Source organism: Lacerta agilis, chromosome 10 (assembly GCF_009819535.1).
Source record: "Lacerta agilis isolate rLacAgi1 chromosome 10, rLacAgi1.pri, whole genome shotgun sequence".
NCBI classification, from domain to species: Eukaryota; Metazoa; Chordata; class Lepidosauria; order Squamata; family Lacertidae; genus Lacerta; species Lacerta agilis.
In genome coordinates this window covers 62,200,348-62,224,049 of record NC_046321.1, presented here as the reverse complement: position 1 = coordinate 62,224,049, position 23,702 = coordinate 62,200,348, and the positions used below count along the sequence as shown (strand labels likewise).

Sequence of the window (23,702 nt, the reverse complement as noted above, 5' to 3'; positions counted from 1 at the left end):
ACAAAAAATGATGTGCTTTTCATATGACCTTCGTTGAACTGCTTAAATCAAACAATATGAATACATTACTCTGTCTTTTTTCAGCTATGGAAGAACTGGATGGTGATGAAGTAAGACTCTCCTCAAGAGGAATGTATGCAGAAAGAGATATTGTACAGGTGAGAGAAAGCACTTCTGTCTAGCAGATCTTTTATATGCTTAGAGTACACATAATGTATGTATATAGGTTGGCTTGCTCTTCAAGAAACCATGCTGGAAAGTTCTAGGTAGCAAGCACAATTCCAAGTGCTGGTCACACTTTTAAAGCGCTATACAATTTTGAACTGAGGTATTTTAAGGGTGACTTTCTGATGCTTAAAACCTGCTCACCTGTTGTGATCATCACTGTCATCCCTGCTCCATGTCCCATCACCACTAGAGGTGCAATTTGGCAGTGACCCCAGACAGGATCTTTTCAGAAGCAACATCTAGGGTTTGTAACTTGCCTACTGCAAATTCAGTTAGCCCCCATTTATAAGCATTCCAATATTATATGAAAGTAGTTTTGTTTCATCAAGTCTTTAGCATAGAGTAACATTTTCCTAGTTTGCTGTTTTGATATTTTGCTGCTCTGTATTTGTTTTTCCATATGTAGATTTATTTAAGTTTTGATACTATGATATTTTTATTTTATGTTGTATGTTGGTCTGAAGGCCTTCAACAGAAAACCCCAACAATACTAATGTGTAATGTAATCAGGGGTACACATACCCCTAAACATTTTGTGAATCTAAGTTTAGCCTCATTGAGGGGCAGTATTTCAGTATGAGTAGGAAAATGAGAGTACCCCTAAACATTTTTTTTAGAAAAAAAGCACTGAATATAATATGCATCTACAAAAGATCTGAAATATTAAGATCATCTTTCAAAATAAATGACATCTTATTTTCAAACTTTGGTTTTCATTCTTTACGATGCCCCAATAGCAACGCTAAACAAATTCTTCCCCCCTCCCCTCCGTTTCATTTCAGTTTGTACCGTTTCGGGATTACATTGACAGAAGCGGAAACCACATTTTAAGTATGGCCAGACTTGCGAGAGATGTCTTGGCTGAGATCCCAGACCAGTTTCTTTCCTATATGAGGGTGAGAGGAATCAAGCCGTCTCCTGCGCCTCCTCCATACACCCCACCTATTCATGTATTGCAGACTCAGATATGAGCTCTCCGAATGCTTAATGCTTTTCACAAACCATAGAGCACTGTTAAGTGCAGTACAGCGGTGCACTTTGAAGAGCCAGCGAGCTGAAGCGAAGTGTTCATCTTTGTACGCAGTAAAGGCTTCTGGTGGCATTTGGAGCAAAATAACGTTAACTTCATATACCAAAATGTCCAACTTGGTTGCATGCGCAACTGAACAGCTTTTATGTAAGAAGAAGAAAATGGTGATGTTTGTTTCTGAGTTTTATTTTGTTTCTGACAGAATAAGCTACTATTGTCGTGTGTATTTTGGAGAAAGCACAAGTCACGGGTTCAACTCAAAAGTCCTTGTCTTTCCTGACTTAATATGTACATAAGATGTGAATGCAATTCCTCTGTATCAATGTTTACATGTTACTACTTTTCAAACTTAACTACTTTTTATAATTATTCTTAACCTTAAGAATTTGGGATATTGAATTATCTTCTATCTTGCAATAGTAAAATCCACAGGAGAAGCAATATCTCTTTGAATGATTGTCCAGACAAAAACTAATGCAAAACTGTGAGTAGAAAGTGGGAGGCCAAACATATTTGTAGGTCTCAATAATGGAAACACCTCACTCAGGTGCTCAGTAATGAATCATCAGACGGATTTGAGAATAAGCTTCCAAGATGTGAATACTGTAAGATTTTTATTTTTATTTGCAAGGTATTCCAGTTTCTGAAATAACTTGTGTTTACATTTTTTAAAGAATGATTATGCTGGCATAATAAATTTGAACAACAACACAGTGTTATTCTAGAAAATGGCAGCATCAACTTTTGAGTCCTGAAATTTGACTCATGCAATGTAATCTGTAGAGTATCTTGCATAACAGCTATAGAGCTTTGACAACCTATTGCTTTCTGCAGGTTATTTTATTATGAGTGACTTGATGCTCTTATGCAAATTGCCAGTTGCTGTGAGGTTTGTCTAGATGGTCCATTCAAAGGGATGCTGGCACATTTTGAGTTATCTGTTGCCACAGTCACACCGCCATATAGGGCACACAAGTGGTAATGAATTAAATGTGTTAAAATTGCACAGCTATGTTGCTTTGTGCACAACTTTGTATATAGAACTACTCAAGTATTTTATTATATATGCCTGTTCTTATCCTAATTATCAAATGTTTTTGCATGTACAGTTTTTACACACAAAATAACACATTTTTGTGAGTATTTATGTCAAAACTTTTAATTAGAACAAATGGCCTTAAATCTCACAAATACCTTGGAAATGATTGTGAATTGCCTTCAGATACTGGAAGAGAAGTTTTACTTTTTTGTCAAAATTGTAATTGCCTTGTAATGTGTAGCTCTCTTATTTGACACATAACCTGTTTACTACTTTATTTACTACTATATATGTTATACAGACATGTATTAAATTAAGGTGCATTTTTTAAGCATGAAAAGTTTTTTTCTGGGAAAGTATATATACATGGCATTAATGGTATATAATCCTATGTAATACAGAATCTTCCATTTTTAAATATATTAAAGATCCTTAAAATATTCTCATACTGGGATATGACTAATCAGTTTGTCCAAAATAGCTAAATGCTCATTATCTTGGAAACTCGTACTGCAAAAATAAGAGAGCAGTTTAGGTAGAACTTGTAAAAGTTTCTAAAACACAACTTTTAAGAATAAGCCTATCAGTGAGAAAGAAATGTTAAAAGAAAGTGGAGTTGCAGAGATTACCGAGCATTGAACAGAACTTTTGTTTCTTGAATAAGATACAGAGCTAGGCTAATACAGCAAGTCATTTTAGGGGATGAAACTTAATTTTTGCAAATTTCTGTTACGATGGTTTCAGCTTAAGAACGGACCTCCTGAACAAATTAAGTTTGTAACTGGAAGTACCACTGTACAATTTTTTGCAGCCCTACGTTTTGGAATTAGAAAGTTGAAAATCCAACATGTCCTACTAAGTCATATATTTCTTCACCAGATTTAAAATACCTCAGCAAAGCATCTTGTCTTGCTTATTCTCCAGAAGGTTCTCTAAGGGGCTTCCCTCAGATTACATGTCATGTAATTTTAAGTATTCCACTTTCTCATTTGTGTTTCCATCAGAAACAAAAAGGCAATTTTCTAATGTGTCAGCTGAAATCTTTTCTCTGGTGTGCTATAATCTGATGTATGCTATAGGATGCAGAAAGCCTGTCACAAACTTCTCATATGATTTAATAATTGATTATTTCACTTAGTTCCTATGAAATCTAAAGTCTTGTTATTTTAAGCTCTATGTTGCAAATTCCATGTCAAATAAGATGTCTGCCTCATCAGCCTGGGGGAAAAAAGCCCTTTTATTATCCATTTATAACCAGGCTTAGAAATGGGCCTGGGCGCATCATTTGCAACGTTTTGTTCATGCCAGCTGCTTTCAGCTAAAGAGAGATTAAATGTGTCACACCCTGAGAGGCCAAGCTTGTTATAGATTACCATGATCACTCTCAAGGATCATGATACTATGGTTGCTCAAGCTCAGGCTTGCATGGAAAGAATTTAAAACAACACATTTGGCCCGGCATACTGTACAGTCGGGAATCAGCGCAGTGTGGATTTGTGCATTTTCATTGTTACCTAACTGAATGGAAGTCTGATGGTGTCTGAAAGGGTTACAGCTGACAAACTGCATCGGGTAAAAATCTGTTCATGACAACAGAATCATCACTGGTTCACCCAACCGTGTCACTGCAGAAGACTCAATTTAAAGTGTGTGTTGTGACAGATACAATGTGAGATCCGTTAGGCGAAGTCCTTGAGATATTTCCATCCAGGGTTGGCCCAAGACACTTTGACAGTTGAGGAGAACCACGAAATGGTGCCCCTCGCCAAGGAAGAAGGGAGGGGTGTGAAATATTCACCAGGAACAAGAGGGAAGGGATCGAATCAACCTTACCTGACAGTGGAACTGGGAATCAAAGGTCATTGTGAGGGGGAAAGCACTCTAGGCAGATGCTAGGAGACCTCAGAAAGAAGCCCCCCACCTCCCTCCCTAGCGCTGGGAGGAGACCACCAGGACCTCCTATTCACCAAGAAGCCACTGTGAAGAAGGCATCGGGGTGGAGTCTGCTGAGGAGGCAGCAGATCTGGTCTCCAAGGAGCTGTACATGGCAGTGGAAGTGAGCAATGCATTCTTTGGAGGCCAGATCTGCTCTTGTGGATGCTACCACTTGAAGAAGTCACCCTCGTGGGCAGAAAGGCCCTGCTTCTATCCCATTGCCTAACAATCCCAATTCTGTCTTGAGTTCCTAACATAATCAGGTAGGATGTCCCTATTTTCATCAGAGAAATGTTTGAGGGGATGTCTCTTTATTTTCATCGGAGAAATGTTGGAGTGTGTGGAACAGGATGTCCCTATTTTCATTAGAGAAATATTGGAGGGTATGAGCTAAAGAAAACTAGTCAATTACTAAACAGGAGGCCTGACCAAGGAAATTGAATTGTTCCAGATCACGGTAACTACACTCCCCTTGGCCCTCAAGCCATGCCTGGGGTTGTCAAGCTGTATTATTACTGACCTTGTGGCTTTGGGTGTCAAGGCAGCTACAATGAAACATTCTGAGGCGTCTACTGTGTTTCCTTCTGCTTCAGCTTTTGGCATCTCAAGGTTTGCCTGCCCCTAAATATTTCTTGTGGCAACATTTTTACGATGAAAATTGGGATGTCCTAAACAAGCTACAGTATTCCAATTGCCATTTCCTAGTCTCAGCCATTGCCCTTTATGGAGTACTTAAATGATGATGATTGTAATGAAAGCATAATGGTTGTAGCCACCAGGATCCCCATTATCTGTGTCTATTAGGAATAATGTAGCAGCAGGGGAAGGAAAAAAAGCCCACAGTCTGCTTCACATTAATCCTGCTCTAATAACAGGGCCAGTTTCATCAGGAGTCCCAAATGCTTGCAGATAAAATCCTGATTCCTTTCCCCACTCCATTCTGGCACATCCTGATGTCACATTTCAGGCCTGCCGCAATCGACAGACCAACAGAATGAATGAATGCGCTCCATCAGTACGTTTTGCTCTATTTTGCAGCGACAATACTGCTCTCAGCTGCTCCAGGATCCTGAGAATTAAAGCTGACAAAAGAAAGCCTGGAAGATTCTTTCTCCCCCAGGAAGGGAACATTTCCTATGTATTTTCTGAACAATTATATTGATATTAAAAGAAAGAAGGTCTCGGAGTTGGGGACCAGTTCTGGGCACAGTTGCACTTCCTCTGAAGGAACAGGTACATAATTTAGGCTTACTCCTAGCTCCATCTCTATCACGAGGCTCAGGTGTCCCTCGTAGCGAAGATTGCCTTTTATGAACTTGGGTTGGTACACCAACTATGCCCTCCTCATACCCTCCAACATTCCTCAGATGAAAATAGGGACATTTTCCACTTCCAGCCAACTGACGCTCCTCAAACCCCCCCCCCTTGCTCCCTGTGTAGCATTTCTTATCGGAAGAAGCATGAGTGCAACCATCACCACACCAATGGGACGCAGAACACTGTCCTGAAGTAAACGACCTCTTAATCCCAATGTAACTATGTCTTATTATTTGACAAGAGTTGCAGAAAGAAAAAGACACCACACTAAATATATTTTAGAAAGTGGCAAGATTAGACGCGGACACGCAAATCGTACTTAAAATTTTTAAAAAATCAAGACTCATTGCACTCTTCTCCACTCCCCCTTTCTTCCCACACAGGGCTGCCCTACCCTCTGCCTGCACCTCATAGCCAGGGCATCACATGGGGCGGGACCTTGGCAGCAACAGCCTCAACGCCTCCTCCTCCTCCTCCTCCTCCTCCCTCACACCCCAGCAGTTGCTATGAGCTGCCCAAGGGAGGAGGCTGGCAGGAACGGTCATGAAAAGGCCATGGAATGGCAATGGGATATTCTGGGATCGAATCCGTAGCTGGGCTGCCTTTCATCATTCTGAGACTGCCCCTGGAAAATTGGGACACTCGGAGGCTGTTTCCCCTTTCCATGACAGGGTAACCTAGCCGCCGTGATTGATGCATTGGTGACCGAACTACTGTACAGTCACACACCTCTCTCCATCTCCCATTCAGGTAAGCAAGCAGGCCTGGTAAGGGCATAGCTGTCAACTTTTCCCTTTTCTTGCGAGGAATCCTATTCAGAATAAGGGAATTTCCCTTTAAAAACGGGGAAAGTTGACAGCTATGGGTAAGGGGTGTGGCCTGGGGAGAGGGGGTGTGGCCGAGGAGAGTCCCAAGGGACAGGCTGAGAAATCTGGATGGCCTCCTTTGGCGCCCAAGTCTGAGGTTCCCCACTGGACAACTTTAAGGTGGATGCAGGTGTCTAATTATCCAATAAGCAATTTAACCAGAAATAGTGAGCCTAAAAACAAAACCTTGTGGAGAACATTCCATTTGTGTTCCAGAAAGTAACTCTGCTCGAGGAAAATAATATTGAGCTCAGACAAGAAAATCCTGCCTTTTCAGTCAACTTCACCCTTGGGAAAGGTTGTTCACTACAGCTGATATTATAGCCAAGCTACACTCCTGCCTTTGTCGGTGTTCTCAGTTGGCCGTGTTAAATGCTATGGGTTATGGGCACCGGCAGATGTGGAGAAATTCCCAGTTAGAAACCATCTTGAGAAGCACTGAGTGTGGAATTGCTTCACCAGCTCAGCAGAAAATAATAAAGATGCTTCTCCTTTCTCTATAAGGGAGCAGGCGAGACAGTTTTTCTTTTCTTAAACAGAAAATCTTCATTTTTATTTCGGGAGCCTCAAAACACCTCCTTGTGATGTTACCAGGTTCTAACTAAATTTCACTCATATTGAATGAATGAACCTAAGTTAATCATGTCTATTAATTTCAGTGGGCCTACTCTGAGTAGGACTAACCTTGGCTACAATCCGCTGTATGTATCAGTTGACTGTTAATAAGTTTACTAGATAAAACTGATCACCTTACAGGAAGAATATTTTGCTATATTAAAAAATATAAAGAAAGTGTAACAAAAATGTCCTGACAGGGAGGTAAAGATGGGAGAGAAATCCTACAGAGTTCACATTTAAAGTCAAATGTACCCAATTCTTGCTTTCCAAAACAGCCAACTGTTTCCCACATATGAAAAACCTTGCGCATGCAGGGAGAAAATCAGAGCTGAGTAAGTTGATGAAACCTGATATAAACATACCTTAAATAGGTTTTCATATCTGTGGGCTGGCAGGTACTAGGGGCATTAAATCATGGGTAGGCAACCTAAGGCCTGGGGACAGGATGCGGCCCAATCGCCTTCTAAATCCGGCCTGTGGACTGTCCGGGAATGAGTAGAATGTGTCCTTTTGTTTAAAATGCATCTCTGGGTTATTTGTGGGGCCTGCCTGGTGTTTTTACATGCGTGGAATGTGTGCTTTTATTTAAAATGCATCTCTGGGTTATTTGTGGGGCATAGGAATTCGTTCATTTTTTCCCCTTCAAAATATAGTCCGGCCGCCCACAAGGTCTGAGGGACAGTGGACCGGCCCCCTGCTGAAAAAGTTTGTTGTTCAATGGATTTCATGATGGGTGGGTTTAATAAAGAAAAGGAGGGAAAGGTTAGTTTTGACCTGACAGGTATAAGTAGTCAACTGTACTTAAGGGTGATCATCTTTCTGAAATGATGCCTGTGAGGGAACCTATTCCCTCCCCTTTCGATACTTCCCCAACAGTGACTCTCCCTAGGTTTCACTGACAACTAGGATGAATCCTTCAGTGTTCATATGGGAGTTGTCTCTGGGGTACCTCAGGGCTCTACGTTTGAAAACCTCTTGCCACCTATGGGATCTCCCTACCAGGGTTCCCAACTACTGCAGTCTGCCTTCCCTTTAGGCAAATAAGTGGCACACTTGGCTTCACTGTCCAGCCCTCTGTATGACAGGAGAATAAGCAAACAGTTTCCTCTTCCCCAGGAAAGCTTTATTCTCTCCTCTTAGTCACACCTCTTAAGGTACTGATCCACTGCCACAGTCAGCGAACCTTTAAGCACATTTAACTTTATTAGGTAACTTGAAAACATGGATGTCTCGGGTTATTACTGGTACAAATCTTCTCGTGTAATTCAGCTTAGTTATAATATTTCCTGCATCCCTTTAGCAATGGTAAGGACCTTTTCTCCCATTCCCCAAAGCCTAACCTCGCAGTTTCTCTGTCTAAACCTCCATCCCCAACTGCCAAACCCCCAACTGCCTTTCAAGGTTGTTCCCCCTCCTTTTAGAATGCCAACTAGCTCCGCCTCCCAGGGAACACCTACCTAACATGGGAGTGGTAGGTGTAGGGCATAGGAATTCGTTCATTTTCCCCCCTTCAAAATATAGTCCGGCCGCCCACAAGGTCTGAGGGACAGTGGACCGGCCCCCTGCTGAAAAAGTTTGTTGTTCAATGGATTTCATGATGGGTGGGTTGAATAAAGAAAAGGACGGAAAGCTTAGTTTTGACGTGACAGGTATAAGTAGCCAGCTGTACTTAAGGGTGATCATCTTTCTGAATTGATGCCCACCTGTTGCATACTATTTCCTGGTCTGACAGGTTACCTTAGCTGAGTTTCTATTATTCTGCTCATCCTTATGATTAACAGCTCAATGCTACCTGAAGAGGAGGGTGAAAGGTTGTTTTCTGCTGCTCCAGAGAAGCGGACACAGGGCAATGGATTCAAACTACAAGAAAAAAAATTCCACCTAAACATTAGGAAGAACTTCCTGACAGTAAGAGCTGTCCGACAGTGGAATTTGCTGCCAAGGAGTGTGGTGGAGTCTCCTTCTTTGGAGGTCTTTAAGCAGAGGCTTGACAGCCATCTGTCAGGAATGCTTTGGTGGTGTTTCCTGCTTGGCAGGGGGTTGGACTGGATGGCCCTTGTGGTCTCTTCCAACTCTATGATTCTATGATTCTAAGAGAGCTTCTATCCTTAGGTCAAAGACACAACGTCTCTACATTTAACAGTCTTTTGCACTCAAATCATTATCAACATTATCAGAATGACAGATTTGCCTAGCCACTTGGCGAACTAATGCATCTTTAACCGAAATTAGCTGCTGCAGCAGCTCTGGCTGTTTTTCAGAGAGGAACCGTTTCAGTTGTGTTATGATGAACATGCAGAAACTGGGAGCTGATCTTGAGTTGTGCACACTTGACTGTGCGGGAAGCATGCAAGGTTACCTGAGGGAAGAGCTCCATCTGTTTTAGCAAAAAGAGACATCTAAGAAGCCATACTTCTTACATCGTATTAAGCTACCCATTACTGGGACATCAGTCGAATAATGGCTCCCGGCCAAGGCACAAATATGTATCAAAGGGGCGCACTCTGCCGAACTCACAAACATGACAAAGGAAGGATAATATCTAATACGTAAATATATTCTCTTCTAAAATCACATCCCTACACATTTTTGGACATTGTTTTTTAAAACATTTTATTTTTTATTTTCACATTTTACAATAGAATCACAAATCTGAATTTACAGATCCAATTGAAAATCCTACCTTTGAGCCCCCTCCCCACGTTCTGCAGTTACTTATGTTATATCTTTCCCTACTGCATATCCAGTTCATATCTCTCTATTAGTCATCCTTTGCGTTCTATTTAAGTTATTCTCACTGCACGTGTTCATATCAGTCCTGCTAGTGATTTAAGTTGTTTACAATAATTCTTCAGATAATCAACAATTTTTTCACCATTCTGTATTAAAACATCTCTCTTCTTGCCATTTCTGCATACTCCATCAGTTTTTGTTGCCACTCTTCCTTAGTTGGAACTGTTTCTTCTTCGCCTCTCTGTCTTGAGCCTCTGCAGCTCAGGAGAGGCTGGTGGGTTACTGGACCCAGGGGCTGCCTCAGCTTCCTCTGAAGAGGCTGGGAGTGGAGCACCTGCAGGCAATGGGTCCTCCCTCCCATCAGGAGCCAGAGCAGACTCTGCTGATGCCTGCACCTGGGGATCCAGCACAGGTGGGGATCCTTCAGGCTCAAGCCCTGGCCCCGGCTCAGCTGGTTCTGGAGGCGGGGAATCCTGTGCAGGCTGGGATCCCTCAGGTTCAGCATCAGAGTCTGACTCCCAGGCCATCACACCAGGTTACAAACTCTGCTAACCTCGAGTTGAGAACTTTGCCCCAGGATCAGAACGGAAATCGGCGCAGCAGCAGCAAGAGACCCCATTAGTGAAAGCAGTTAAGAACAGTTTCAGGTTAAAAATGGACCTCCAGAATGGTACTAGAGGACCATTGTGTTTGTCTATATTAGCTGTATCGTTATCGTTATCGTTATCGTTATCGTTATTGTTATCGTTATCGATATTGTTACCGTTACCGTTACCATTATCGTTATCGTTACCGGTACCGTTATCGTTACCGTTATCGGTAACGGTAACAGTAATGATATCGATATCGGTATTGTTATCGATATCGTTACTGTTACCGTTACCGTTATCACTACCGTTACCGGCACCGTTATCGATATCATTATTGTTATCGATATCGTTACTGTTACCGTTACCGTTATCGTCACCAATGCCGATAACGATAACAGTAACGATAACGGTACCGATAACGATAACGATAACGATAACAATAACGATATCGATATCGATATCGGTATCGGTATCGGTAACGGTAATGGTAACGGTAACGGTATCGAGAGATAGATATATGTAGCAATCTTGGACTTCAAGGACACCATCAACACCTACCGACCGAATGTGGGCCTTTTGATCCATAATCTATAGCTCTGCAGCAGAGAAATAAAAAAATCTCCTTTCCAGTGCTCATGGTGTTTTGCCCTCTTATTACAATGACATTCTTGCCACTTCCAGCCCTATGATCAGGTCACCCCTTGCTGTTCCGGAGGCTGGGTCAACGTGCGAGCCTTTAGTCATTCCTCTGAAAGAGAGTGTTGTACTTCTGCATGTCACAGACCAAATGTGTGGGCTGTGAATGCCAACAATGGTGTTCCTATTTCAGGGTGTGCATTTCTTCCTTTTCTTTCTGTTCTACATTCCACTCCCACCAGCCAAGAGCGCTCAAATCATTATGTAAACAGTCTATTTAGCCTATGGACAATCTGTTCTAGGAAAAGCGGCAAAAAGTAATAACCCTTCTTCTCCTCCCCTCTGCCTCCTAGTCGACTGTACTTAAAGTCAGCCTCAGCAGGGTAACGGACGAAGCTGCTGTTGTGGCCCACAATGGAAAGCTCTATTTTTGGTGTTTCCTTCATTATTTGCATCTGGCGTTGACAAGAGAGGCCGTGCTAGGTGGAATCCTGCCACGAAGTCCTGCGTCGGCTCCACCACTCTGCAGAACGCACCACCGGCAAGCTGAGAAGGTTATGCGTCCTGCAGGCTTGTTCGTCAATCAATCAGTCTGGACCGCAGACAGTTCTACACCCCATGATTCGTTGGCGACTCGTTGCTCGCTTGACCTACCTTGCAGCTGAGCTGCTGCTGCCAACCTGGGCAGAGAGGGGCAAGCTACTCCACAGTCTCCCAGGACCAGGTGAGGAGTGAAGAGGGAGGAGCAGAAGCAGGTTACACGGGTGTAGTCTCTGCCTGAGGTCAGGGATAGGGGCTCACTGTTTATTATTTATACCCCACCCATCTGGCTGGGCGGCTCCCAACAGAATATTAAAATACGATGAAACATTAAACTTTAAAAACTTCCCTAAACAGGGCTGCCTTCAGATGTCTTCTAAAAGTCAGATAGTTGTTTATTTCCTTGACCTCTGATGGGAGGGTGTTCCACAGGGCTGGTGCCACTACCGAAAAGGCCCTCTCCCTGATTCCCTATAACCTCACATCTTGCAGTGAGGGAACTGCCAGAAGGCCCTCGGAGCTGGACCTCAGTGTCCGGGCTGAATGATAGGGGTGGAGACGCTCCTTCAGGTATACTGGACCGAGGCCGTTTAGGGCTTTAAAGGTCAGCACCAACACTTTGAATTCTTCTCGGAAACGTACTGGGAGCCAATGTAGGTCTTTCAGGACCGGTGTTATATGGTCTCAGTGATGCCACTACGGCAGCGAGCTATATGACGCCACTATGGCAGCAAGCGTATTGATAGCACTAAACTAGAAAGGAGACCAAATTCCAACGAAGAGAGAGTGGCAAGTGAAGCTGGTGGAATACGTGGAGATGGACAAGCTGACAGGGCAGTTAAGAGACCAAGAGTACCAAAAAATTAACAACAATTGGAGTAATTAAAAAAAAAAATATCTGAAAGATTACTGCGGCGATTTAAAAATCTTGACTGTGCTAGAATAACTCTTGTAAAGATAACTAGCAGAAACTGTGGAAAAGATGGTAAACAGAAGATTAGATACAATTGGAAAAGCATACAACATAGAATTCTATGGACCCAAGTAAGAGATGGAAGGAAGTCCGGTGTAAACAAAGCAACAATACAAGTAGATATGTAACATTATTTTTTATTTATGCATACATGTTCAAGGACGTAATGTTGAGAGATCTCAAATATTTATTGTAAATGTTGACGTGTATGAAAAGGACCATCAAGAAGGCTGATCGCCGAAGAATTGATGCTTTTGAATTATGGTGCTGGAGGAGACTCCTGAGAGTCCAATGGACTGCAAGAAGATCAAACCTATCCATTCTCAAAGAAATCAGCCCTGAGTGCTCACTAGAAGGACAGATCCTGAAGTTGAGGCTCCAGTACTTTGGCCACCTCATGAGAAGAGAAGACTCCCTAGAAAAGACCCTGATGTTGGGAAAGATGGAGGGCACAAGGAGAAGGGGACGACAGAGGATGAGATGGCTGGACAGTGTTCTCGAAGCTACTAACATGAGTTTGGCCAAACTGCGAGAGGCAGTGAAGGATAGGCGTGCCTGGCGTGCTCTGGTCCATGGGGTCACGAAGAGTCGGACACGACTGAACGACTGAACAACAACAAAATGAAAAGGTTGGCTGTAAATCAACTGAAAAACCAATACATATGGATGTGGAGAAAAAAAGTAATTTCCGGGTCACCTTCAAAGGTAGCCCCACGTAGAGTGCATTGCAGTAGTCCAAGTGGGAGACAAGGAGCTGAGAGGCGTCGGACTGGTGGACATGCCTTTTCCAGACTTGTAAGTGCACTTGTGACAATTAAGAGTTAGTTCCTCACTCTGGACATTCCACGTCTGCCAACTCTATGACAAATGAGATCCCAAGAGATCTCACTAGAAATTGGTACCTATTCCAGTGCTGCTTTTGTGCCAGTGACAGAGCCAGACCCCCGAAAGGTCCCTATTTTCCAGGTATGTCCCTTGTTTAGCAAAGCTGTCCTGCCGATCACCGGTATTGATTGAAACAAAAATAACATTCTCGGTAGTAGAATATTGATCTTTATGAATGACACTCTGCCCAGCAACGAAAGTTTCATTCCACCCCATATTTACAAATTTCTTTTAATATCCTCCCAGGTTTTCAAATAATTATCTTTATAAAGATTTATATCCTTCGCTGTTAACCATACACCTAAATACTTACCGTAATTTTCTTTTCAATCTTTAGACCTGATATTATTTTTTTTAACTCTCCTCTCCTCATTCATGTTTTTTTTTTACTAGAAGCTTCGTTTTATCTTTGTTGATTTTAAGACCTGCTATTTCTCAAAAAAATAAATAATAAAAATCTAATGCTTTCGAAATGGACTCTTTTGGTTCTTCTACAGAAACCGGTGCCTTTTCTAGTGCTGCTTTTGTGCCAGCGGCAGAGCCAGACCCTCCAAGTGTCCCTATTTTCCAGGGGTATCCCTTATTTAGAGAAGCCGTCCTGGTTTCTGATTTGATCCTGGAATATTCCACTTTTCCTTAAAGGTAAAGGGACCCCTGACCGTTAGGTCGAGTTGCGGACGACTCTGGGGTTGCGGTGCTCATCTCGCTCTATAGGCCGAGGGAGCCGGCGTTTGTCCGCAGACAGCTTCCAGGTCATATGGCCAGCACGACTAAGCCGCTTCTGGAAAACCAGAGCAGTGCATGGAAACGCCATTTACCTTCCCGCTGGAGCGTTAACTATTTATCTACTTGCACTTTGAGGTGCTTTTGAACTGCTAGGTGGGCAGGAGCTGGGACCGAACAATGGGAGCTCACCCCATCGCGGGGATTCAAACTGCCGACCTTCTGACCGGCAAGCCCTAGGCTCAGTGGTTTAGACCGCAACGCCACTTTTCCTTAGGATGTCTCTATTTTCATTGGAGAAATGTTGGTGGGTATGGATTTATCCAACCTCCGAGCTGCCTGAAGGCAATCCTGTATAGGGACTTTTTAAATGTTTAATGTTCTATTACGTTTTTATATATGTTGGAAGCTGCCCAGAGTGGCTGAGACAACCCAGTAAGATGTCTGGGGTATAAATAGTAAAATTATCACTATGGAATGAGACGTCCCTATCTTCATCGGAGAAATGTTGGAGGGTATGCAGAGCAGGCGGAGTGCCCTTGGGGCAGCTGCTTCATCCCGCCTCATGGGTGGACCACCCCGCCTAATAATAATAATAATAATAGAGGGCATCACAAGGTAAAAAAATAAATAAATACATGGGCTAATTTAATTTGGGTGAATGTAAGAGAGCAGAACCGGGCCATTCACACTGTCCTGCTTTTGTCAAGTTGGCCGTCAAGTTTCAAATAGCACAATTTGAATGAATGATTTCAGAACTGCATGGAATGAATCCAGCACAATTTCCCACCTGCCTGCCAATTGAGCCACAGATGTAAAATAAATAGACTAGCCAAATAGGTCATGGCCAACAATTAAGTGTTTTTTCCCTAGCAACAATAACTCTGTATGAATTATCTGCATGCTTGCTTTGTTCAACAAGGAGGCGTGGCTGTGGCCTGGGAAGGGATCTATTTAGTAACGTTAATCTGCAGTGGCCGACAGTAGTTTGTCTGAATTTTCACGCCAGCTCCAAATTTGCTACTTGGTGGTTTTTTTTTTTTAGGGTTTGCTCTTATCTATTCCACATTTATTGTGGGTTTTCTTAAAAATAAAAACAACAACAACCTGGTTGACTGTGAATGCAGAGGCTAGTAAGGAATTGGCTAGACAGAAATTAGGCATCTCTCAGTGATGAGAGGGTTGGCTGGTTAGAGGAGGGGTGGAAGGCCACAGACATATGGAAATAATGGCCCCAGTTACAGTTGCAGAAGAGTTCAAATAATATGTAATGATAATGGGCAGACGATATAATTATGCTAAAGGGAGGTCAAAATACAATGCTCAGAGAGAACGAAGACCCAAGCAGGACGATTCTGCTGGATGGCTTGGGAGGAAAATTTGATTTGGTGCAGCAAACAGCTGCTCAACTGGGGAGCTCAGTCACTGGATTTGGCCCAGAAAATTTTGTCTGGATGCAGAGAACCTGCCTGTCAGGGACTGGACTGAGGAGGAATGGTGGGGGCCGCACCCGCCCTTCTCCTGAACCTTCTTGAGAACAGGAGGACAGTATAGATTTAGAACAGTGGTTTGCAGAAGGTTCAGAGGCTGCAGAGGAGAGAAGCTGGGAAATATTGGGAGAGGAACAGCAGGAAGAAGAAGAAGCACCAGGGGAGAGACAGCTGACAGACTCAGTATCCTTGTAAAGCATTCTTGACCCCCCTCCCTTTCCCAGGACCAGGAGGGCATTAAGGGTATAAGAACAGAAAGCTCAGAGGCAGAAAACACAGATCAGCTGATGCAGGGATGACGTAGAATAGGAGAGACGGAGGGGGTGGGACTTTACTTGGAGCAACGCCATTATTTAGGGAAGACTGCATTCCTTCGTCTCTCGCTGTGAATATTGAATAAATTGATTGGTAAGAACTTTTATTGTCTTTCTGCTCCTTGGCTGCCACCGTGGGAGGGATCGAATTCCCCAAAGCCTGCCACTGTCACCAATCATGTGGAAAATTCCTCAAACATTGAGCCCAATAGGTTACAAATGTTGGCCATCCCTGGATGCAAGGTATGCTATGGCATACCCTCCAACATTTCTCCTATGAAAATAGGGATGTCTTATTCCATATTATTGTTTTTACACCCCGCCCATCTGACTGGGTTGCCCCAGCCACTCTGAGCAACTTCCAACGTATATAAAAACATAATAAAGCTATACAGGGTTGCCTTCAGATGTCTTCTAAATGTGGTGTAGTTATTTATTTCGTGCCTCAGGGGTTGCATAACTCCATCCTTTTCCAAGATTTCTTTGATTACAATAGGAATGTCCTAAGGAAAAGCGGGGCATTCTAGGATCACATCAGAAACTGGAATGGCTTCTATAAATCTGGGACTGTCGCCGGAAAATAGGGGCACTTGGAGGGTCTTATGTGGGGGAAAGACCTACATTGGCTCCCAGTACATTTCCGAGCACAATTCAAACTGTTGGTGCTGACCTTTAAAGCCCTAAACAGCCTTGGCCCTGTAAACCTGAAGGAGCGTCTCCACCCCCATCATTCAGCCTGGACACTGCGATCCAGCGCCGAGGGCCTTCTGTCTGTTCCCTCACCGCAAGATGTGAGGTTACAGGAAACCAGGCAGAGAGCCTTCTTGGTGGTGGTGCCCGCCCTGTGGAACGCCCCCTCATCAGATGTCGAGGAAATAAACAACTATCTGACTTTTAGAAGACATCTGAAGGCAGCCCTGTTTAGGGAAGTTTTTAATGTTTGATGTTTTATTCTGTTTTTAATCTTTTAGGAGTCGTCCAGAGTGGCTGGGGAAACCCAGCCAGATGTGTGGAGTATAAAAAAATTATTATTATTATTATTATTATTATTATTATTATTATTATTATTACCACACACACCAGTGCTCAGACTCCGCTTGGGCCTCAGTCCCTGGCAGAGTGAGGTGGCTTTCATGAACATGACTAGCCTTAGTTTGGATATTACGCACTTTGCATGCAGTTGCTCTGCCTCAGGCAGCAAAATGTCTTGGGCAGACCTTGGTGGTCACTGTGGTTGTGGTTATTACTAGAGTGGAGAGAGAAGTGGACAGTAGGAAGAAGAAGAAGAAGAAGAGTTTGGATTTGATACCCCGCTTTATCACTACCTGAATGAGTCTCAAAGCGGCTAACATTCTCCTTTCCCTTCCTCCCCCACAACAAACACTCTGTGAGGTGAGTGGGGCTGAGAGACTTCAAAGAAGTGTGACTAGCCCAAGGTCACCCAGCAGCTGCATGTGGAGGAGTGGAGACGCGAACCCGGTTCCCCAGATTACGAGTCTACTGCTCTTAACCACTACACCACACTGGCACCACACTAGGACATTGAGGTTGAAAGATGAGCAGTGGAAGAGAGGGATTCAGGACCCTAGAAATGTTGCAGGTTTTGCACTGGGTAACAGACCTTGCAGTTTACAAATACAATTCCGAAATGTTGGTTTAACAGCAGAAAGGCTCTTTCTTCCGGTGAGATGAGATTACCCAGGCTGACAGAACGCCAAGGGTGCCGTTGAAGCACATTGGCCATTAAAAGCAACAGATTTACTTCCTTCCACAGATAGCAGAATATTCTCGGTGCAGATGGTATCTCTGTTTGCCAACTCAGTGAAATGTTGGCAGCTGAGCATTTCTTTAATAGCAACATCAACATCAGTTTTAGAGGTGAGTCCTTTTTTTTTTGCTTCCTTGTTCCTTGGTTTCCATGACGTCTAGAAAGCTATGACAACCAGAAAGACAGAGCAATGGCTATCATTATTTCCCTTTGACATTCTTTAAGCAGATTAAAGTTAGGGGAAGTGGAATTATTAGCATGCGTCTATATTTAAGGTAGGGTTTGTATTATTGCATAGACTGCTTGGTATAAAATTATGGAATTACAATTATGGAATTACACATAAACAAAGTTTTCAAAATAAAATATGGATAACATACAACGTTGTATATATTTAGAAAATAAAAATAACTACTGCCCAAAATCTTATATGTATGTGTGTGTGTATTCTGTCAGTGTTCTTTAAAAGTTGTTGGACTACAACTCCCATCATCCCCAGCCAGTTTAGCCAATGGCCAAGGATGATGGGAGCTGAACTCCAATGACATCTAGAGGGCCAAGGTTGAAGAGCACGGCTTTAAAGTGACCAGGAAACAGAAACCCAAGTGTAGGTATTAGCAAGCCTGATTTCCAATGGCTGAAACGACCTGGAGGTGGAACATTTGTTTGTTTACTGAAAACAGGGGCTTATCTAGGGGTTGGCCGGTTTGGCCCCCGCCAAGAATGCAGGCCCGGGATGGCACAAAAACCACGCCTCTCCACTCTGACACAGAGTGACTAGGAGCCCAGTCTCTCATCTGCACGCTCCCTGGGCTGTTCCTCCGTCGCTCTGGGTGGTTGGGTGAGGTGCACAGGCTCCTCTGGGTGCCTCAGCAGAGGAATTTGGTTGCTGGTGTGGACCGTTGCAGGCTCCTCTTCCCAGTAGTTCAGCAGCACAATCATACCATCCAGTACAACTGCTCTGTTCTGCCTTGGTCAGACCATACCTGGAATACTATGCCCAGTTCTGGGCACCACAATTTAAGGAGCATGTTGACAAGCTGGAACATGTGCAGAGGAGGGCAACCAAGATGATCAAGGGCCTGGAAACCGAGCCTTATGAAGCATGGTTGAAGCATTTGGGTATATTTATCCTGGAAAAGGGGAGACTGAGAGGAGATAGGATAGCCCCCTAAGATCCGCCACTGCCATACCCCGTGTGACCTCACAGCTTGTTCCCCATCTGCTCAGGCTGCTTCAGCCCGCCATTGCTGCCAAACGCACCCACCCCGCTGCCTTATCTGCCAGCTGGACTCTCTCCTGCTCCAGTGTGGTGTAGTGGTTAAGAGCGGTAGACTTGTAATCAGGTGAACCGGGTTTGCGTCTCTGCTCCTCCACATGCAGCTGCTGGGTGACCTTGGACTAGTCACACCTCTGAAGTCTCTCAGCCCCACTCAGTTCACAGAGTGTTTGTTGTGGGGGAGGAAGGGAAAGGAGAATGTTAGCCTCTTTGAGACTCCTTCGGGTAGTGATAAAGCTCCAAACTCTTCTTCTTCTCTTCCTCCGCTGTTGCCACCGCCGCCACCATGACAAGGCCACTGCCTCTCCAGGTTAAAGAAGGGTAATTTGAAAAAGCTACTCTAAACTGGACCTTGATTTTTCTCAGCCCACCAGCCGACGTTGGCCGCATCACTTACAAAGTAATATCTCTGAGAGTGAACTGTCAGAGTGCAAAGAAAAGATAGTCTAGGCTGAAATATTTGCCACTGATTACATATACAAGCAACAACAAAAACCCAACATCTGGGTCCTGTCCAACCCGATCTTTTAAGAGGTTGGAGCTACAGTGGTTGAAAAGGTATTTGATGGGGGAGCCAGTAGCATTTATTCCACTGATCCTGTCAAGCTCTCTGCAATTATTATTATTATCTGAAATGAGAGCGAAGGTTTCCTCCCCCTGGCATGTGGAAGATGGTTGGGATGAGAGGCTAAGAGTTATCCTTTTCGAGCCTTGAGAAGGAAACAAGCCACTGGAACTGATAAACCTCTTTTCAGGGATTAGCTTACAATACTGGCAGATAATGTTTCCTTGCCTTGCTTCCAGGGATCACTGCATTTCATTGGTCCAAGCTTGCCAGGCTTAGCAAATAACAACTCTTCTTGCCCTGAACTCCATTTTTTTATGGGGGGGGGAATGTTACAGAAGAGTGACAGCAAAATACACAAAAGCAGAGATGTTGTAGTGGACCCTGACCCTGAGAGAAACATTGGTACAGGGGTAGCCATGTGATACCCTCCATAGAATTGCTGCTGGGTTACAATGCCAATTGTCCTTGGCAACTGGCCGTCCCGTATGGGACTGATGGCAGTCGTGTAGTCTGACAATGCCTGGAGGGCACCTTGTTGCCTTAATACCTGCTTGGCATAAGCAAAGCTTCTCTCCTTCATCACTCTATCTCCATTGCCAGAGACAATTGCTGGGACCTTCAGGCAGAGAGTGTGCTGTTGTGCTGTGGTAGGACGCAGGTGGCGCTGTGGTCTAAAACCACTGAGCATCTTGGGCTTGCCAATTGGAAGGTTGGCGGTTCGAATCCCCGCAACGGGGTGAGCTCCTGTTGCTCTGTCCCAACTCCTGCCAACCTAGCAGTTTGAAAGCACGCCAGTGCAAGTAGATAAATAGGTATCACTGCAGCGGGAAGGTAAATGGCGTTTCCATGCGCTCTGGTTTCCGTCACGATGTCCCGTTGCGCCAGAAGCGGTTTAGTCATGCTGCCCACATGACCTAGAAAGCTGCCTGTGGAGAAACGCCGGCTACCTCGGCCTGAAAGTGGGATGAGCGCAACACCCTATTGTCGCCTTTGACTGGACTTAACCATCCATGGGTCCTTTACCTTTACCTTTAACTTACTGCTTGCGGGCTTCCATGTCTGACTAGTTGGCCACTGTAAGAACAGGATACTGGATGGGGTTCTTCTCATGCGGACCTTGGATTGATTTCTCAAGAGAGAAAGAGCACTTTGCTGTGTGCCTTCCATGTGAACAAGGGGTAACGCATAGTGAGACGGGCAGCTGTGGTGCTCAAGATGTACCAGAAAGTTGGTAAAAGGTGCTCAACAGTGGTCTCCCTCTGGAGGTGGTGGACTCTCCTTCCTTGGAGGTTTTTAAGCTAAGGTTGGATGGCCATCTGTCATGGATGCTTTAGCTGAGATTCCTGCATCGCGGTGGGTTGAACTAGGGGACCCTCCAGGCCCTTCCAAATGGTTCATTTCACATATCATAAATCCCTGCCTATTTTGCAAAAACTACACCATTCAGCATTCCGTTATTGCATCCATCAAAACTTGTTTACACTGTTGAATTTATCTTAATGCTGCCAGCGTTTTCAGCTGTATACAATTATTTCCCATATATTCAATCAATGTTTTCCAATCTTCTTTAAACATATGTTCTTCTTGTTCTCTCATTCTATATGTTAAGTCTGCAAGCTGCGCATATTCTGTCAACTTAAGTTGACATTCTTCTTTAGTTGGGACCTCGCTCGTTTTCCATTTTGGGGCTAACAAAAGACGGGCCGCAGTAGTGGCATACATAAACAACCTTTTTTGACACCCGGGAATTTCAGTCTGAATTCTCCCCAACAGAAAAGACTCTGTTTTTTTGGGATGGAGAGTACTTTTAAACATTTTTTTCAATTCATTATGGATCATTTCCCAATACTGTACTCTTTTACCCTTTTACAAGTCAACTCTACGATTCTATGATTCTGTGTTGCTGGACTCCAGCTACCATCCGTCCCAGCCAGTATGGCAAATGGTCCTGGATGATGGAAATAGTAGGTTCAGGGGTTAAGGCTTAAGGTGTGATGCAAGGCTAGATTAGGAGAGGTCAGGCACAGGCCGGACGAGATAGACGCTGCAAAACTGCTGTGTACTTAGGATCTGCACTTAATGAGGTTAGATTGTAATGAGTGGTGTGCAGAGAATTTATTTGTGGGGGAACAGTTTGGGCCAGAGGTGCCAGTTTGTGGGGGGCGATTGGGGGAGTGACGTCACAATGTTGCACACGGGAGCATTGCACCTCCCTCCATAAGCTGGGCAGAAGCTTTGGAGGGTGAGGGTGGGGTTAGAAAGCAATAAAGAGAGAGGGGGAAATTAAATAAATAGAAATAGAAAAGAGAGAGAGGGGGAGAGAGAGAGAGAGAGAATTCAGAAGGTAGGGTAACCTTTGTTGGGTGTTATATTGGAGTGGATGAAGTTTATATATAGAGAACGGTAAAAAAAAAAAATCAGAAATCCTTTACCTTCTATTTCTGTCTCACAGGTTTTTTGCTTTAATTGAGCATTCAGTGAGTGGCCTCCCCCCCCAGCCCCCCATTACATTCTCCTGTCAACATAACCTGGGGGCTCTAACAAGTTACAACTATATAAGATGTCCTTTTCGTTTTACTTCAGCTAATTGATGCAATAAATTACAGAGTCTTTTAAGTTGGCCAGGTGCCAACTACTAATGTAATTAGGTGTGGGAATTCCAGGCACTTTCGAGCATTAATGTGTCACCATAAATAATGCAGAGTTGGAAGCTCCTTGGATTTTTGCTGCATCCAGATACATTCAATACTGCGTAGATTAGTCCCGATTGATTTGTGCAGCGTTCCTGGTACCAGCAGAGCCAAGCAATGTCCCTCTTTTCTTGGCCAACATCCACAGAAAAGCATTGGGATTTTATCATCTAGATGTTTGGTGACACAGTTCTGATTGCGTTCAACTTACGTAAATAACCAGGCAGCTTTTCTCTCTAAAGGATGGCAATCATAGTATTACCTATGATTTGCAAGCTTAAAATATAAATAATTTCACGTTTCTAGAGGGGAAATAGGGAGTGTTGAAAGGCAAAGACCGAAAGGTCAGAGAGAAGATCTTGTCTTAGTTTTTAATTAATGAATGTGTGTTCAGATTTATTAATTTATTTGAGTATTTTCATTCTGCCTTTTAGGGCAAAAAAAAGAGAGGTTCAGAGAGACAATAAAAATATAGAATACATATTAGTTGAAATCCCAGCATAAGAGCACTTGACTCTAAGACAATACAATACAAGTACAATACAGTACAAGACTTCAAGTAAAAAGCAGGAGTGGCAAAGATATAGACCAAGATCAGTCTTCAATTAATTGAAACATTTAAGGTTTTTACGACCTGTTTGAAGCCAGTTAGTGAAGAAGCCAAGCAAATCAATCTATAAAGGAACCATTCCTAAAAACATCTGGTCTCCTGTGCTCACCAACATGATGACTGGCGCTGATGGGAATTGTAGTCCAAAACATCTGGATGACACCAGACGGCAAAGACTGGGATGGGCCATGATGGTGGTAACCATTCTTAAGGCCTAGGCAGGTCCATGGTGGTGAGCCTTCAAATAACCTGCTCCCGAACCGTTTGCAGCTTTGAAGATAACCCCTAGCACTTTTAACTGGGCCTACAGCAGAAATGAATTGGTAACCAGTACAGCTGGTACCCAATCCATTTTAGATGCCCTGATCCAGGCATAGGCAAACTGGCCATCCATATGTTTTGGGACTACAACTCCCATCATCCCTAGCTAACAGGACCAGTGGTCAGGGATGATGGGAGTTGTAGTCCCAAAACATCTGGAGGGCCGAGTTTGCCTATGCCTGCATCCCTTTGGCTCCCATAGGAAACTTAGCCGCTGCATTCTGCACCACTTGAAACCAACATGCCATCTTCAAAGACAGTCCACCGTAGATACTTTATTTACATTTGTCTCATATGAAGCCAATCTCCTGTTGTTGTTGTTTTGCTGAACATAGCTTGCAGACCCTCCAAGTGTCCTCATTTTCCAGGGATGGTCCCAGATTTACAGAAGCTGCCCCGGTTTCTGATTTGATCCCAAATGTCCCACTTTTCTTTACAATGTCCCTATTTTCATTGGAGAAATCATCATCATCATCATCATCATCATCATCATCTGGCTGGGTCTCCCCAGCCACTCTGGGCGGCTTCCAACAAATATTAAAATATCAC

General features: G+C 43.7%; 1 protein-coding gene across 4 annotated transcripts in view; it reads left to right on the top strand.

The window, feature by feature from the left end:
* CPNE8 (copine 8) overlaps positions 1-2,743 on the top strand; it is a 54,470-nt gene extending 51,727 nt beyond the window's left edge. For 3 of the 4 annotated variants that reach the window (XM_033162943.1, XM_033162944.1, XM_033162946.1), the window contains 2 exons: positions 85-158; positions 1,011-2,743. In XM_033162943.1, coding sequence (XP_033018834.1) covers positions 85-158; positions 1,011-1,199 — 263 coding nt within the window. In that variant the 3' untranslated portion in view covers positions 1,200-2,743. Of the gene's footprint in view, positions 1-84; positions 159-1,010 lie in introns of those variants that run through there. The other variant, XR_004427470.1, reaches the window with a different exon arrangement.
* Positions 2,744-23,702: the final 20,959 nt, after the last annotated feature.